Below are 15,990 nucleotides of genomic sequence, written 5' to 3'. Positions count from 1 at the left end.
CATCACTCTGGAATTAAAACTTGTGATTGTAAGGTCTTTATTAAGGTCAAATCAGCTGCTGCATTAAAATGTCCTCTTCAGCACAGAACTGAAGCACTGCAAGCACCTCCAGCATCTATTCTTTAAAAAATGTAGAGAAGTCAAGCTTTAGATTAAGAGTATGACTGTCTGTACTTATGGGTGTACAGACTGCTACAGGCAGTAAAGAAATAGCATCTTTGATATCATAGTGGTTTCATGATTTAATATATTTTATGGTTAGCATCTGTGTTTCAGTTTTAATAAACTAATTAACAGTATTAAATATGAATGCAAAAGTTTCTGATGAACCAAAACTTCTGTGGTTTGTTTCATACATTCATGTTTGTGTGTCTATGTGTGTGTGTCTGTGTCAGCCCATGAAAAACTGAGCTGTTTTTAACTTGGAATAGTAGAAGTAGTGGAAATAAGATTTTTTTTTCTTCCCTTTTTTTTTCCTCCAGAAATCACATGGATTTCACTTTCCTAAAATAAAGTCAGAGCATGGTGAGTAAGAGGGGCTGTAATTGTCAGCATTTGCCACTAGTGTGGAGAAAACCACATCATAAGAATAGTGGAAAACAAGTTTATCGGTTTTATTTTTGTAGAGACATTTAACTTTTCCATAATGGAAACTGTTTCTGCCAGCTTACAAAAGCGAGCCAAGAACACTTTATTTTTATGGAACTGTTGCTACTGCCAAGGATGTGTGCTAAATTCTTTAGACCCATTGGATTCTTTTGCAGAGTAGCTTCTACAAATACCTGCTCTGTGAGTTCCAGGTCTGGCTGCTGGAGATTTGGAAGTATTACTATTTTTATTATTGTTGTTGTTGTTATTATTATGCCTGTTTATGCTTGCTTGCAAGCTAGGAGCTTTTTTTGCCCAGTGTTTGCTTTCTGCTGTGGAATAGAATCATTTAGGTTGTGGAAGACCAGCGCTGCCAAGTCCACCACTAAACCATGTCCCTGAGTGCCACATCTACACCTGTTTTGAACACCTCTAGGCATGGTGACTTAACTACCTCTCTGAGCAGCCTGTACCAAGGCTTAACAAGCCTTTGGTGTAGAAATTTTTCTTAATATCCAACTTAAATCTCCCCCTATCACTTGTTACTTGGAAGAAGGGACTGACCCCTACCTGGCCTCCTTTCAGGTGGCTGTAGAGAGTGGTTAAGTCAGTCTGGAGCCTCCTTTTCTCCAGGCTAAACAGGGGGGCAATCCCTGCTGTGGTCCTGCTGGCCACACTATTGCTGATACAGGCCAGGTGCCACTGGCCTTGGCCCCTGGGCACAGCTGGCTCATGTTCAGCTGCTGTCACAGCACCCCAGGTCCTTTTCTGCTGTGCAGCTTCCCCCAGCCTGTAACCCTGCATGGGTTGTGTGACCAGTTGCAGGCCCCAGCACTTTGTCAAACACAATGCACTGACATCCTGACCCAGGCTCATCTCTAACAGGCCTGGTTTATCCCTTACCCCCTTCAAATCTAGTGTGAAACTGTCTCAATGAGCCCTGCTAACTCCTGTGCAAAGACAGGTGTACCCCATCTGTCACCAGCAGGCCTGGGGTCATGTTGACACACCAATGATCCAAATACCCCAAATTCTTCCAGTGACACCAGGCGTTGAACCAGGTATTGATCTCCTGTTTCTTCCCTCATTGTTCCTTGCAACTGGAACACTGCTTGTGCTCCTGATCCCTTAAGCAGTCTTCCCAAGGCCCTGCAGTCTCTCTCGATTGCCCTGGGAATTCTTGTTGCAGCTTCATCACTGCCCACCTGAAAAATCACTAACAGATAATTACCCACGAGGGCAGGAAGGTTTCTCATCACACATGTAACTTGAACCCCAAGGAGGCAGCAGACTTCCCCTAAGGGTGGTCTGGTGGGCATTTTGGCCTTCATTCCCTCCAGGAACCATCTGTGACAATGATCTGTCTTTTCTTCTTTATGGGAGCAGCTTTTTTGCAGGGCACAGGCTGACTTAACCCCAGTGGCACCTGTGTGCTGGGTGAACCATTGTCCCTGTCACTGTTGGGTTCCTCTTGCAGGGGCTCACACCTGTGACACCTGGGGAGGTGGGGCAGTCACAGAGGAGACAGGTCTGCTGGAAGGGACTGCCCTGTCCCTGAAGTCACTGTGCTCAGGCAGGCAGAGGGAGGGCAGGGAATCCTCCAAACCATGCATCCTGTCTGCCTGCTGGGCCTGTCCCAGGGAAGCCAGGGTGCAATGCCAATAGTCAGTCTCTCTCTTCTTTCCCAAGATTCTTCAACCTACTTGTGTCCTCCCGAAGCTCTGTCACTAAGCCTAAAGACAGACTGAGAGGAAGCAAAATGTTTGCAGTTTGCACTAAAAGAAGGGTTGGTTTCCCAGCAGCTAGGAATAAACGCTTATTAATTTGCTAAGATACAGCATGCAGGCAGTGCTGTCTTCACTAAACTCTTATAAATTCTTATGCTTAATCCAATATAGCATTTTTAAATTAAGACTTATGTTGCCCAAGTGCTTGTTCACTACCATCTCTCCCAGGTCTGAACTTCTATCAGCAAGTAAAGCTAGTGAATTTCATCAGAAGAGAAATCCATCATTGTCGTTGTTACAACTGCCAGGAGAAATTTGAATCCAAAGGAGGATTGATAAGTCATATGGAAGAGACCAAACACATTGCATTCCTGCCAGCCAGGTCTACATGGGATCAACCACAGTAAGGGCAAATACATTTCTTCCAGCATTTATACTTTTACCTGATAATTTCTATGAAACAGTAAGTTGAAAGTTCTGGGATTTGCAAATACAACAGTGCCCTGAGCTCCCTAACTCTAGTGGCCCAGATAAAATAATAAGTGGTCTCAGAACTTCTCAGAATTAGAAATCTCTATACAGTCTGAAGATAAAACTAACATAGGTTACTGCTCTTCTAGTTGCATCCAGGCTGTAGTGTTCTTATACATGGGATCTGCTCTTTCAAGACACCATCCTAGAGAAGTTTGTTGATGCAAAATTGTTCTAGAACCAAGTCAAACCCCTTCTTTTGCATGTCTAATGTACATATATGCATCATGTTTACCTAACTTTAGCATCAAAACAAGTTGGTTGTTTACCCATAGTTTTTTCCATGGAAAATAGAGACAGTGTAACAAAACACTGGTTCAGACTCTAAGTAGGCTGCATGGGTCCAGGAAATGATACTCTCTACCAGGTGGTAGAGCACAGGGAGTGTTCTAACTCAAACACCTCAGTTCAGCATTTGTTGAGAGACAAATATGGATCTGCAGTCTATTTTGTAATATCATATGGTTGAAGAAATAGGAGGAAGGGCTCGTCTGTTGTCAGCTCTTCTCTGAAACTCTTCTGCACTGTGCATACCTACACTGTGCAGTCGATTTTTTGGGTGTGCTGTGTACTGTCATTCCAGACAACCAGACTTGCTCATGTTTCCTTTTTTAAATTCTTGTCTCAGCCTCTCAAACAAAATGTGTGTCTGTCTAGTAATCGTTTTTTGTTGCTTTCAGGTATTATTTTCCTACCTATGAAAATGATACACTCCTGTGTACACTGTCAGACAGTGAAGATGCAAAAACTGAGGATCAAAGTGAAGAAGTGCCTGTTGTAAGCGAAGATCTATCCAGTCTAAAAGCTCTCAAACAGAGCAGTGTTTTAAACCAGCTTCTGTGTAAAGAGAACAAGAATCAGGGGAAATTCTGACCTGGAAGTACAGTAGCTGTCCTTTAGTGCTTTTTCTGCAAGACAAAAAAAAAAAAAAAAAAAAAAAAAAAATTGCAATATTATTGGAATACAGTTAAACTCACAGATGTTATCATCATGGGATAAACATTAAAAAGTGAATACTAAATAAATATTTAAGTATTAACTTTGTTGGTATATCTTCCTTTAAATTTTAGCTTCATTTTAAAATTGAATGCTCACTTTTCTGCTAGGCTCTTCAAATACCCTTAGTGTGTTAGTGTTACTTACAAATTTTTCATCTTTTTTTTAATTTTTCCTGAAAGAATCAGAATATGAGTTCTATTTTAAGGCCACCTTGTGAAAGGTGGGAACAACTGAGACAATGTATAAAGCCAGTGAGTAAATCTTGCGTATGTTATTGCTGTTAGAGGGTAGACAGAAAATTAATTCTTGGTCTGGTATGTGAAGGAAATCTTGCTCATTTTTACCTCAGAACTTTGGGAAAATAAAAATAAATCTGTACATCTCTATTATTAATCATCAGTATTTAAGACATATGGTGCCTATTCTGAAAACTAGCTCAGAAACATCAGCGGTAAAGCTCTGCCTGCCCCATGAATATCTGACTGCATGAAAAGTTGCCAATCCAAAGCCTAAAAAAGCATAGGAATAATTTCAATATTGGTTGCATCAAAAATGCAAATAATTTAAAGTAGATTTCTTGTATGGTTATGAACTGAGATGTTAAAGAATGGCTTAGGGAATTGCAGACACATAATCCAAATTAAATCCTAAATATCTCAAGTCCAGAAAAATTGCCATATTTCCTTTTCAAGTTCTCAAAGGGGCAGAAGGTCTTCAGCATATCCAGAAAGAATCTCAATCTTGATAGGGTAAAGCTGCTCAGAGCATAGGTCCTGCTAGGATGATCCAGACTAAGTATTCCTGAAATGTTAAGTAGTTCCAGAATTCAGGTTTAGCTTTCCATAATATGTATAACCTCTTTCAAAAGTGTTGGTACATTCTGTTTTCTTTTTTAGGTCAGTCTTAGAGCACTGGCTGAAAGAATGGAAGGCTAGTCTCAGTGCCCTTCCCTGCCTGAGAAGATTCAAAGCTTTGGCTTTGCCTTTGCACAGCCCCCATTACCTGAAATTCCTTGCTATCAATAAGAGTTGTTGTTCTTGTTTGTCTTTGTGAATTATAAAGCAGTTCCTGGGAGCAGGGGTTAAAGTGCAAAGCTTCAACCATGTTCTGCTAAGCGTCAATGTCCCTCCTAATTCACCCTGCAATCTTATTTGCATCAGGTTCTTTTCATTTGCATTCAACTGGTTTTCTCCTGCCATTACATGTGTGACCTCTAGCACCTCTCTTTGCTTTCTCTTTCATATTTCTTCTTAGGCCTGGGTGCTCTGGAAATAAGTTAGACCAACAGGATACTGAAAATGCACTGAGTGAGACAGATCAGCCACATAACTGCAGAGGGAAACAGAGACAGAAGCAGTATCTGACTCTGTCAAGAGGAAATGGGATAGAAGAAGTGCAGCAGGTGCTGAGAATACAGACAAAAAAAGGGAACAGGTGTAGTCATACGTTTGCATTGGTACAAAAATCTAGGAGGAGCAAGCACAAGCCCAGTATTTTAGAACTAAAATGTCCTGGCCATCTTAAATGAGCTACCATCTGTACTTGCATTTGTAAAATTCTTAATTTCATACAGCAATTGCAATGGCTGTTGCTGTTTTTTTTTGCTCCCTAATTTTCTCCAGGCAGTTATTTTCTTCCTAACTTAGAAATTGATTTCAGTCTTTGCTTTTTAGTCAGATTCGTAGCTGAGGGAATAAGAGTTAATGGGGCTTACATTAGTGATGTGTGTTGAGCAATGGAAAAAATCAGCAAAAGAACTATGGCAGCAGCACACAAATGAGTTTTATGGCAAGCCCATCTCAGGAGGGCACATTAAGGGGAACATAAAATTTTACTGACATATAATAAAGTGAAATTGCAAAACATTTTCTAATCATAAGGAATGTGATGCTGAGTCATTCAAATCCCTACAAAATGAAAACAATGTCAGCAATATGAAATAACTTCTGGTTCTAAGAAATTTGAAAAAGCAATGTTTCAGTGTAGAATTAAGAGACTATCTAAAGAGAAATTGTGTACATAGCACAGACTGGTTGTCTATTTTAGGTAAAGAGCAAAAGGGACTTAGAAACAATTCATAAGCAGTGTGTAACTGTTCACTGAAATATCAGGAACATGAGGAATCAGATTAGGGTTGAGCTTGTTATGAAAAGGCAACAAAGTAGGTTTGAGTCTTTTGTAGGTTCACAGAGAGCGTTGGTTATGGTTTCTAGAGTAAAAATCAAGCAGTTTCATGTGTAGCACAATGATGCTTGTCATTTTGGTGGAGCATACTTATTTGTTCATATAATGCCCACAATTTTCGCTAGGCATTCTTGTCCTCTTATCTGTTTTAAAACTGAAGCTATTTTTTTTGTCACAAATAGAGGACACAGTAATGACTGCATACAGTTATTAGGGGAAAATATGGTCTTCTAAAAAAGAGTATTTTTGGAAGCATTGCAACAAAAATAATATAATAATGCCTTAATTCTTTGAGTGGACAGAGTTCAGGTTGGCAAATACTCTTGAGAGAGTCAGATCAGGGGAATGAGTACTTCTAGTTGGTATGAAAAAATCTATACTAGTTTAACTCCAATGAACATTTCTGATAATAATTCTTCCTAACCTAGACCTGGACTCCTTATACACACTCATTTTTCTGTGTCTAAAGCCATGCTTCGAAGGACCTGGGTTAAAGGAATAAAAATGCTTGTGTCCAGGTGACCAGTAATCCTTCCTGCCCTTTTTACAAATATCTTAATTATGCCTTTGATGCTTCTCCACACTCAGTTTAGTCTGACAATTCTGTGCAGACTTAATCTGACTTAAGGCATTAATGGTTGTTGGCTTCCATGTAAGGCACTGTTTTCTGTTTCTGTCTGCATTTGCCTGGCTGCTGTGAGAGCTGTCAGTGTCTTCTCTTAGCTGGCTAAATGTACCTGATGTGAGAAACACCAGACCAGGTCCCTGAAAAGTCTCTCTGCTGTTGTCCTTTCTCAGTGTCGTCAGTCGGATCTCTACCAGTGAGTGAGGTGTTTGTTACAGTCTCTCTCTCTCCTTCTTCCATTTAACAGAGTGGTTGACCTAAATCTGACATGGGACACTGAACTTGGAGGGGAAGTAAACAAGGTTACCAGTGTCCATTCTCAAGTCCAGAGCAGACAGTGGACACAGGCCTTGGCATAATCTACTGCAAATGAACAGCAGCAAATTCCTGGCTTTGCTCATGACTTGATGCTGTATTAAATGCTCTTGCATTATTTGCATTTTACTTAGATGTATGCAGAGAATCAAAGATACCTGGAGAAAAGCTGTATTTCACATTGGCAACATGAAAAATACTTTGTTTCCCCAGGAGAGAAACAACGTCAGGATGTTTCTGAGTCTTATTTACAGTATAACAACTGAAGCATCTGCTGTTCAAATTATGCCCTCATCTCCCTCTGCCAGGTATGTCAAACTTGGTTAGATAACAGTTGTCACTTGCAAGAGGTAATCTGTAGCCCCAGAAGGACTTACTGCTTCCTTGCAGTAGTCATTAAAATCAGCTACTGTAGAAATACATGCAGCAGTGGTTGCTTGTAAAATTAATCCCTTTTTCATGAGCATTCAAAGTGCTGTTCTTCCAAGTGCAGGGTTGTTTTTTTTTTTCCTTTCTGTAGGAAGTTTTCTCCTACTAAGCTGTGCTCAATTTGACTTCTTCCACCAGGAAGAATTTTTTAGTTGCTTCTTGAATTGGATTTTGCATCTTTTGCCAAACCCTTGCTCATAAAGATCATGCAGACATGATCTACTTTGTCATGCAGACAAAGTAACTATTTTAGTGATTAACATGTAACCCTTTAGTTGAATTCGCATTTGATATTTTAAATCCCTGATAAATTCACTCTCTCCATAAGAAAAGCAGGGGAATTAAGGATATTTACAACTAAAAATACCATCAGGGTTTTTTTCGCTTAAATTTAGATAAAAATAAAAGTGTTTTTCTTCCACAAATGTACCTTTGGACACAATTCTCTCTATCTGGTTTATGATCTTGAGGCTGGAAAGCTGGCTATGTGTAGATTACATATGGGTCTGATGTCTAACCTTGCACTATCATCAGTAAATGTAGGCTGTGGATGCTAGAGCTATTCAGCTCAACCTAAAGAAGTGCCAGTGGCAGATTTCTAGTGTTACTGCTAGAACACTGACATGCTTAAATTGTAATTTTCAATAAAAACAAATGCTTCAAAATCTCACATTAGAGGGGGTCATACAAAGCATTTGGCTATGACATCACGTCTCGTGAGTGTGTAGTAAAATCCCTCAGAATAACTACAGGCAGACTTTTGGTATCACCTCCAGCCACCGCTTCATTGTACGTCAGGAGATTTGCTTTTTATTTCTGTGCTTTTTGGAAATAGCAGAACAATCTAGGAATAAATAATGCAGGAATTGCTAATTGCTCATTAGGGAGTCTGTCTTTGTAAACTGCCTGCACAGCTTTGTAGAGCCAGGTACTACTTTAACCTTTAGGTGGTTTTAAATTTAGGCTTCCAGTTGTACTGAGGTCATTTTTTTACTTTCTGATGCATATCTGTGTCTTCCCACCACTTATGGAAATATTGCTATGGATCATCACAAATATTTGACCTGTTGCAATAAACTGGTTTTTGTTAGAATCTAGGTGAAATGAAAAGCAGATAAGCAAGGATGGAGCTTAGCATTTGTGAAGAAGGATCATGAACGTGTGGCAATGCTTGCCTCCTGTATTTTTACAAACAGTGATTTGCCATGCATTCTTTGACAAATATTGTGTACTTTCTTCTGCCTCAGTTTCCTAAACAGCAAGATTGTGATTATACAATAAGAACTTTTAGGAAGAAAACCACACATAGAAGATAAGATTCCAATGTATGCATGTAGCTTATCTGCATTAGTTGGGCTTTCAAATTTGAAATATTTAGTTCAGAAGGTGACTAGATCACAGTCAAAAGGTTTACTCATTCAGGAAGAAGAAACTTAATATTGGGAGTACATTCCCATAAGGAAACAAATGTTGAACATTTTGAAAATTACTGTTTTTAAAGAAGGGTTAGCTTCCAAATGAGATCTTCAGAATATTTCCGATTTGCCTTCAACTGAAGTTTTCAAGTAGAGAATGTATATTTTGTAGAAGATCCTCTGCTTTTTAGCAATTGATCCATTGCTTTATAAGCAGACTATCTTTAAAATCCTAGCTCTTTAAGAAGGTTTCAAGTGAAGGTTTAGTATTTTTCCCAAAAAGTATACACCTGAGGTAGGTAAGATTTCTCAGATTTGCTTAAGTTTGTTATTGCATGTACTTTGCTTTTCCTTCAGTGTAGGAAAATCTCTGATTAAGACAAGACTTATTTTCACTATTAGAGCTGATACTTGGATATTATCTCCTCAAAATTTGCTGCAATGGTACTTTTGTTCATATTGTCATCTTTACCAAAGGCTTGAGTTTTTTCATTTGCCTTGAGCCACTCAGACAAACAGTTACATTTCAAGTAAGCAATCTGTGAGAGGATTCATGCTGGGATCCATGCTTCAATGCAGCAGTGTGGACCATTTTCCCATTGATGCTGGATTGTCCCTAGGTTTCTTTAAAGATGAAGGAGATGTTATTCCTTCTGCCTCCTAGGCTTTGGTGATACTGGAAAAGTTGTTTAAATGCCCCTAATGACTGATATGAAAACTGTTAGAGGATTCCAATCAATACCTAAAATGAATGTCAAGCAAAGATTTCCTGCTGTTTAGTTTTGTTTCCAGATGGAAAAAAAACCCCCTAACATTCCTTAATATATGTGACAGTGTTTATCTACTAAATTTTTGGGGCTTTGTGCTGATTAAAAACAGTACAGTTCTAGAGTCTGCCCTCTCTTGTTTCTACTGTTTTATTCCTCATCTCTGCCACCATCCCTCCCATTACCCGGGCCACCTCCCACTCCTCAGGGAGTTTTCCTTGCAGTCTTTCATCTGAAAGCTGGACTAAATCTTATGCCAATATTATTCCAAGCTAAGGATTTAGTAGATCTTCATGCATGTGCAGAATGCATCCTGTGCAGACTAATAGCTTTGCAGAGGCAGGGGAAGGGAGATGGGTTAAATGTTTTGGTGTTCTCTAGTCATGAAGTGAAGGGCAAGAATGTACATGGGATAATCTGTATAAAAAGCAGTAGTTAACACTACTTGTCTTGCAAAATGGCTTTTATTAAATCAATAATGATAAAATATGTACTAATCTATTGGACATAATATTTGAGCATAATATAAACAGATGACTGGTGTCATCTGTTATGCAGGCTGTAAATTGATGCTCTGGTAAGAACATATACTACAAACAGTAAAAGAAATCTGGATTTTAGGGTTTTTTTTCTAATTTCAAAGAACCAAATAATATTTTATTTTATGTCTTCCTTTAAGAAGACTATATCCATTCAAGAGATTTGAACTTTTTGTCCAGGTATTTGCTTGCCTGAATTTAGATAGCAATTGAAGTGGTCCTTGATGAGACACATGGTGATAAGGCAGCCATCTGTTTAAAAAGGGGTCCAATAAATCTCATTTTCAGTGACTGCATTAAAATACCCTTTATCTCATTTTATTAATTTATTAATTTTTTTCATTTATTTTTTGTATCACATTATGTGGAACACAGGAGGCTTAGAACCTGGAAACAGAAATTTAAGAAAAGGCAGAAGCCATGTAATAGTGGTACAGCTTGAGATGCAGGATTTCCAAAAATGTCAGAGGCATGCCAATAAATGCATTTTATGCAGAATATGCATAATATGCAGAATAATATAACATCTTGCAAAGTTAAGTTTTTGTTTTGTGAAATTGAACTTTAATTCTCAGGAATGGGAGTCACTGAGAATACTTAGCACACAGAAATTACTAGAAGGCCTATTTAGGAAGTAGATGTAGCTTGTCTACACTTGAATACCAAGGAATAGACAGACCACCAGAAGTAAAACCTCCCAGACCTCATGAATCCTCCCTAGAAATTTTCCTTCCCTTCCCACCCTCCTATTAGTCCTGATGTCTCAAATCTTTGAAGATTTTGAGGGCCCTTGGTTTCCCATGGTTTCTGTGGGAGTTGCCAGGAGCAGTTTTCATATTCAGTCACCCAATGTATTCCCTCCCTTTGCAGGCTGCTGCAGCCAGGAACTGCAATATGTCACACTGTAAGATATTTTTCTAGGGATCAGTGCCTGTTTTTATGACAAAGAGCCACACAAGTACTTGCAAAGGCACCAAGGAAGGCAAAGACACTCATTTTCTCCCCTCCCATGTCCAGCAGGTGAGTGACACCACTTCTGTCCTGTTCTGCAGCCAACTGGCAACTTGCCTTGTCCAAAATACACCTTCTCCTGTGGTGGTGGAAGGTAGTGACCTCCCCATCATCCAAGGACAGCCAGAATAACAAGAAACCCTCCTGATTTCTTCTTCCAAGAGCACTCTGTTTATATTCACCCTTTTCTGTTTTGAGGCAGAACACACATTTTTATCCCTGCCTCATCAGGTGGTGCCAGGGGTTGCAGGCAGATGGTTCACTGTCAGGCTCCAGATTTCTTTAATCCCTCCTTTCTCTTGAGGGCAATAGCTAATATGCCAGCTAAAAACATACCTAGAGCACTATTAACTGACATTTTTTTTTGCCCAATGACTGCTGATATGGAAGTTCTTAAATATGCACAGATTATTTTCAATTAAATATTGAATTTCATTATTATATCCAAGTAAGGTTTTGGGTGCTTTAAAACTGACCTAAGCAAGGTTCAAATTATTGGGTTTTACTCCAGTGACTGTTTGTCTGGATTTTATGCTATTTTCTGAAGCAGGAATTGTCCCTCCAGGCCGACTGCCCTCAGCATGGGGGTTTAGACCTGTGCCCGTTTTGGTGCCACATTCTTCTTGCATCTCTTTTGTGGCAAGACATCCACGAGACTTGACAATGTTTAAGATGAGGCTGCCTGTGCAAAAAATGCTTTAAACATTTTTAGGCAGAGGAAGGTGCCAGACCAAGTCCCCACTCCCTGTGCATCTGTACTAACTAGGCTCTTACATAGCAATTCCTCCCACAGCATGAAAGCAAGCAATGAACACATTTCAATAATTTAAAACCAGGTGAAAACAATCTCCAGGGAAGACTGTGAGCTCCGTATCTCACCTAGATGGTATTTCTGCAGCCCTCATATGCTAGAGACCGTGGATGCAAACACCTTTTCTGCTGGCTCCCTTTGCTGACTTGTTTTAGTGCACTTGTCGCTATGGACTGGGCAGGGAATGCAGATAGCATCTGGGGGTTCTGTATTTTGTGGCAAGGGCAGGTACCTAAGAGTTACTACAAAGCATCTGAGCTGCTCATAAAGGCCTCTGCAGTCCCCCATGTGAGCAGAGTGGAAGAAGGGTGCACCAGCACAGAGACGCTGCGGCACAGCGCGGTGACCTGGGCTCACCTGCTTTGGCTCTCTGGGCCACCACACGCTGAGTTAATAAGCCTCATCCTGGGGCTCGAGGCAGCTTTTTTGTTTCAGTGCTGTTTAACTTCTCCAGGTCCTGCAGGTAGTTGTTGCAAAAGCAAAAAGCACACAACCGCCACAAGTTTGCCATCATTGGATTAACAAGCGGCAGAGGTCCCTCCTGTCCTTTTCTGCGTAGTGTTGCTGTTCTTACTTAAAATTGGTTTTGTCACCAGTGACAGATTGCAAAATGCCTCACCTTTAGAAAGTTGACCACTTTAGGCTCTGCATCTATTACTGTCACTTTGAGAGAAATGTAGAAACATCTGCTTCCATGCAACATGCTACAAACTTCCTATGAAAAAATCAGATGTGATGTTTTGACAGCTAATACTGCTTAGCATGCAAGTCAAGTTCTACCTGAGAAAGGCAAAACCGCTGTCGCTGAAGTAGAAAACTTGAAATGTGCCAGCTTCCTGGGCTGACAGAAATAGTATGGAGCAGGAATATTCAACCCTGTTTGTTACAAGGCACAGACAGCTTAGAAACTTGTGGCATGCACAGAGTCAGACATGAAGGATAGGTGTTTGCTTCTCTTGGTCATTTTGGAAGCAGCCACTGGAGCATCTGGTTGGAAACCACAGACAGAACTCTCAGAAGAAATGAAAGGACTAAGTGTGTCCCAGTTTCTGGTTAATGAGAATTACTGGGTTTTGTGCAAAAAATACATTCAGTCGTATAAAAGTTACGTATAGACTACAATAGGTGAATGGCAGAGGTGAAAGGACAGGAAGAGCTGTGGGGCTGAAAGCCCTGTAGCCAGCTGTGCAGTGCTTCACCTCACCGTTCTTGCTGCATTGCTTTTCTTAATGAAGTAAATGTTCACAGATATACCAATCTGGGTCACTGAACTCAAATCATTCCGCAAGCACTTCAGCCCAGTAATAGTAAAGAAGAGCTCAAATGATTTTGAACCACTGATACAGCTGATGATCTTTCAGTCATTGTTTTCCGTGCATTATTGATTGTCTCTTTTGCTTGTTTGTTCAAAGGGCGTTAAATTGCATTCAGGAGCTGAAAGTTTACATCAGGAGCTGAAAGTTTGTAACACCTGACAATTGGTCTGGAGGCATCTCCTGGCTTCCAGGAGATTAATTTCAGGATGTTAAACATATGCATATTCACTGCTTTTCAGTGATCTGCCAACATCCAGGAGGTAAGATGTGGAATCTGAGCTACCCCCACCCCAATGGTTTCTGCAGGCAGCACATGCAGAGAGTGTATGTAGGGGTTCACCACAAGTGTAGGCTTACTGGGGGAGGCCTTTGGATCTTGTGCCCTCAGCCCTGCTTCCTTTTGTGTCTAGCATTTTTATATTTTGCAATTAATTTCCTGGGAATAAATTCAAGTCTCTCTGACTGTCCAAAAGGTTTTCTTGCAGGAAATCAGTTTGAGGGTTTGAGAATGCTTTCAGCAAATATTTGTATTTGTACTCAGAGTAGCAAATCAAGCACATACATTATTATCTGCTGGTCGTTCTTTTTCCTTCAACAGCCTCATGGAACACTCAGCACCAGCTCATTTTTGTGAGAACACATGTCAGACAGTCTCTCTCCAACTTGCTTGAGTGCAATGCAATTTAACGCAGGTCAGGCAATCTAAGAAGAGCATACAAGGCCAAGCAGCTGCATTTGCTCTTCTGGGAAATTGAAGGGAATTGAAAATTTCTCATTATATTTGTGCCTTTGTATTAGAAAGGCAGTTTATTCCAGCCTCAGAAGTTTGCTACCCAAAACTTCTGTGTTAGCACTTGGCTTTTTTTAGTGAAAGACTGGGGGGAAAAAAGGAAGACAGAAATGCAATTGCATTAGATAAAACTGCAAACAGAGGGACAAAAGCAGCCTAAGTAACATTGTGGTCTTTTCTGGACAGTTTGCAGAAAGATGCTGGACTTCATTTCCCTGTCCCTGTAGTGTCTTCATTTATCAGTATGACTATACTTCCTGTATTGGAGCAATTTATCAAGAAAGTTTTCTTGCAGAGAAAATTTTGAGAGTTTCAAAAACACAAAATCTATTTGTCAGTCTAATCTACTGATAACTTTCTAAAAGGTCTTTTTTTGTATAAAAAGTGGTTAGCCACCTCTTTTAATATAAAGAAGCTTATCTGATACTAATCAGGTTTTCCATATGTACAACTTGGCCAGTATTTTATATCAAGGGATAAATTGGCCAACAAACATAAAGAGAAAATAATAAGTTCTCTTGTCTAAATAACTCACTGAATGTAGTTCACAGGTTGGAAAATAAGATTAATTATAGCTTTTCTTTCTACAATTGAAGAAGAAAAAGATGAATTTATTTATAGGACTGTTTGCTTATGAAAAAAGTATTGAGGGGACTACTACACTAAAGAAAAAAAGGATTTTCTTCTATTTGTTTTGCATATTACCTTCTGGCTAATTTTTTTTTTTGACAAGTATCCTGTGACTCCATGTCAATGCTCTTTGTCCCACACTGATAAGCACCCACATATGCTAAAGAGTTCTGTCGTGGTGCCATGTTCTGAAGGAAAAGACAGGATCTCTGGGGACCACAGCCTAGAAGTGCCCTGTGGGCATGAGCAGTGATTCCCCAGATCTGGTCTGGGAACGATAACTGTCTAATGATTCACTAGGCTCTCATTAAAAAATATTTGGAAGTTTTGCTGTTCCATTTACCAATACAAACAACATTACTACATTCTTGGTCTTGCTTCCCTCTCCTTCTTTCCTCTTGCATCTTAATCCTATTTAAGTCCTGGGCTCTGAGCATCAGAAATACATCCATGTGTATTTGCAGAGTTGCAAAATATCATAAGCACCTTTTCTGCTTTGACTTATGTCTGGTGTAATATAAAAATTTATAATAACATTAGCTCCCAGCTCCTTCTTTCAAGCATCAGGTAGGTGTTTTCTTTCATCCTCCATGGGCAGTTATCATCAATTTATAATTAGGACAGCTACTTCACTGTAGGATTCTATGTAGTTTTCCTGCTGGCATGTAAATAATACTCTGTGAATACTCTCAGAAACCACACCCTTCTCTCCCTGAAGTCCTTCATTAATGTATTGCCCTCATGTTTTCTAAGATAGCCCAATTCTACACTCTTATGCTTAGAGAAGCTGTTGGATTCTCCTAAAGCAGAGACTTGAGGATAGCATAACATGAAGGTCTAACCCTTAAATGCTGGAGTCAAGTGCAAACCTATGCCTTTGTAGGGAAAGTTGTTCTCCGGAATTACTTGGAACTCAATAAGGCACTTGTCATTAAGGCTGTTAATTGGAGAGGGAGGCAAGCACTGTTCCCACAGTTTCCAGCGCTCATGCTTGGGTCCACCTAAGAGCTGAGGCAGCAGTGCTGGTTGTGAGGATGAAAAGCATTTCTAAGCATTACACTGCATTGCTTCGGCTCTTTGAATTAAATATGCTAAAATACTCCAATATAGTGACAGTAGAGCAATACACACCACAGGTATATGGCAATTAGCTTTGGGCAAGAAGGCACTGTGCACTATTATGCAAGAATCCCAGGCACACCCTCAGGATCATGTGGAACCTGCTCTCCATCTTTGCTCACTGTGTGTCTGCTTGCAGCAATTGTTTTAGGATATTATCCTGAAAACCTTCTTCTATTTCCAATACACATTCA

At 39.9% G+C, this 15,990-nt stretch overlaps 1 protein-coding gene and 2 long non-coding RNA genes across 3 annotated transcripts in view; 2 read left to right on the top strand and 1 right to left on the bottom strand.

Moving 5' to 3' along the window:
* ZNF277 (zinc finger protein 277) overlaps positions 1-3,885 on the top strand; it is a 39,194-nt gene extending 35,309 nt beyond the window's left edge. Inside the window, exons 10-12 of the mRNA XM_064422382.1 lie at positions 483-525; positions 2,544-2,718; positions 3,527-3,885. Coding sequence (XP_064278452.1) covers positions 483-525; positions 2,544-2,718; positions 3,527-3,719 — 411 coding nt within the window. The 3' untranslated portion in view covers positions 3,720-3,885. The remainder of the gene's footprint in view (positions 1-482; positions 526-2,543; positions 2,719-3,526) is intronic.
* LOC135301882 (uncharacterized) lies at positions 14-2,111 on the bottom strand. Its single transcript, XR_010363618.1, has 2 exons — positions 1,820-2,111; positions 14-120 (listed from the first exon to the last, which is right to left on the bottom strand). It is a non-coding gene; the product is annotated as an uncharacterized LOC135301882 (long non-coding RNA).
* Positions 3,886-10,976: 7,091 nt separating the features above from the next.
* LOC135301884 (uncharacterized) lies at positions 10,977-13,693 on the top strand. Its single transcript, XR_010363620.1, has 2 exons — positions 10,977-11,139; positions 13,354-13,693. It is a non-coding gene; the product is annotated as an uncharacterized LOC135301884 (long non-coding RNA).
* Positions 13,694-15,990: the final 2,297 nt, after the last annotated feature.

The sequence above is a fragment of the Passer domesticus genome, chromosome 5, assembly GCF_036417665.1.
Source record: "Passer domesticus isolate bPasDom1 chromosome 5, bPasDom1.hap1, whole genome shotgun sequence".
Lineage (NCBI taxonomy): Eukaryota > Metazoa > Chordata > Aves > Passeriformes > Passeridae > Passer > Passer domesticus.
The sequence above is the reverse complement of the archived record's forward strand: the minus strand, read 5'-3'. Positions and strand labels throughout refer to the sequence as shown.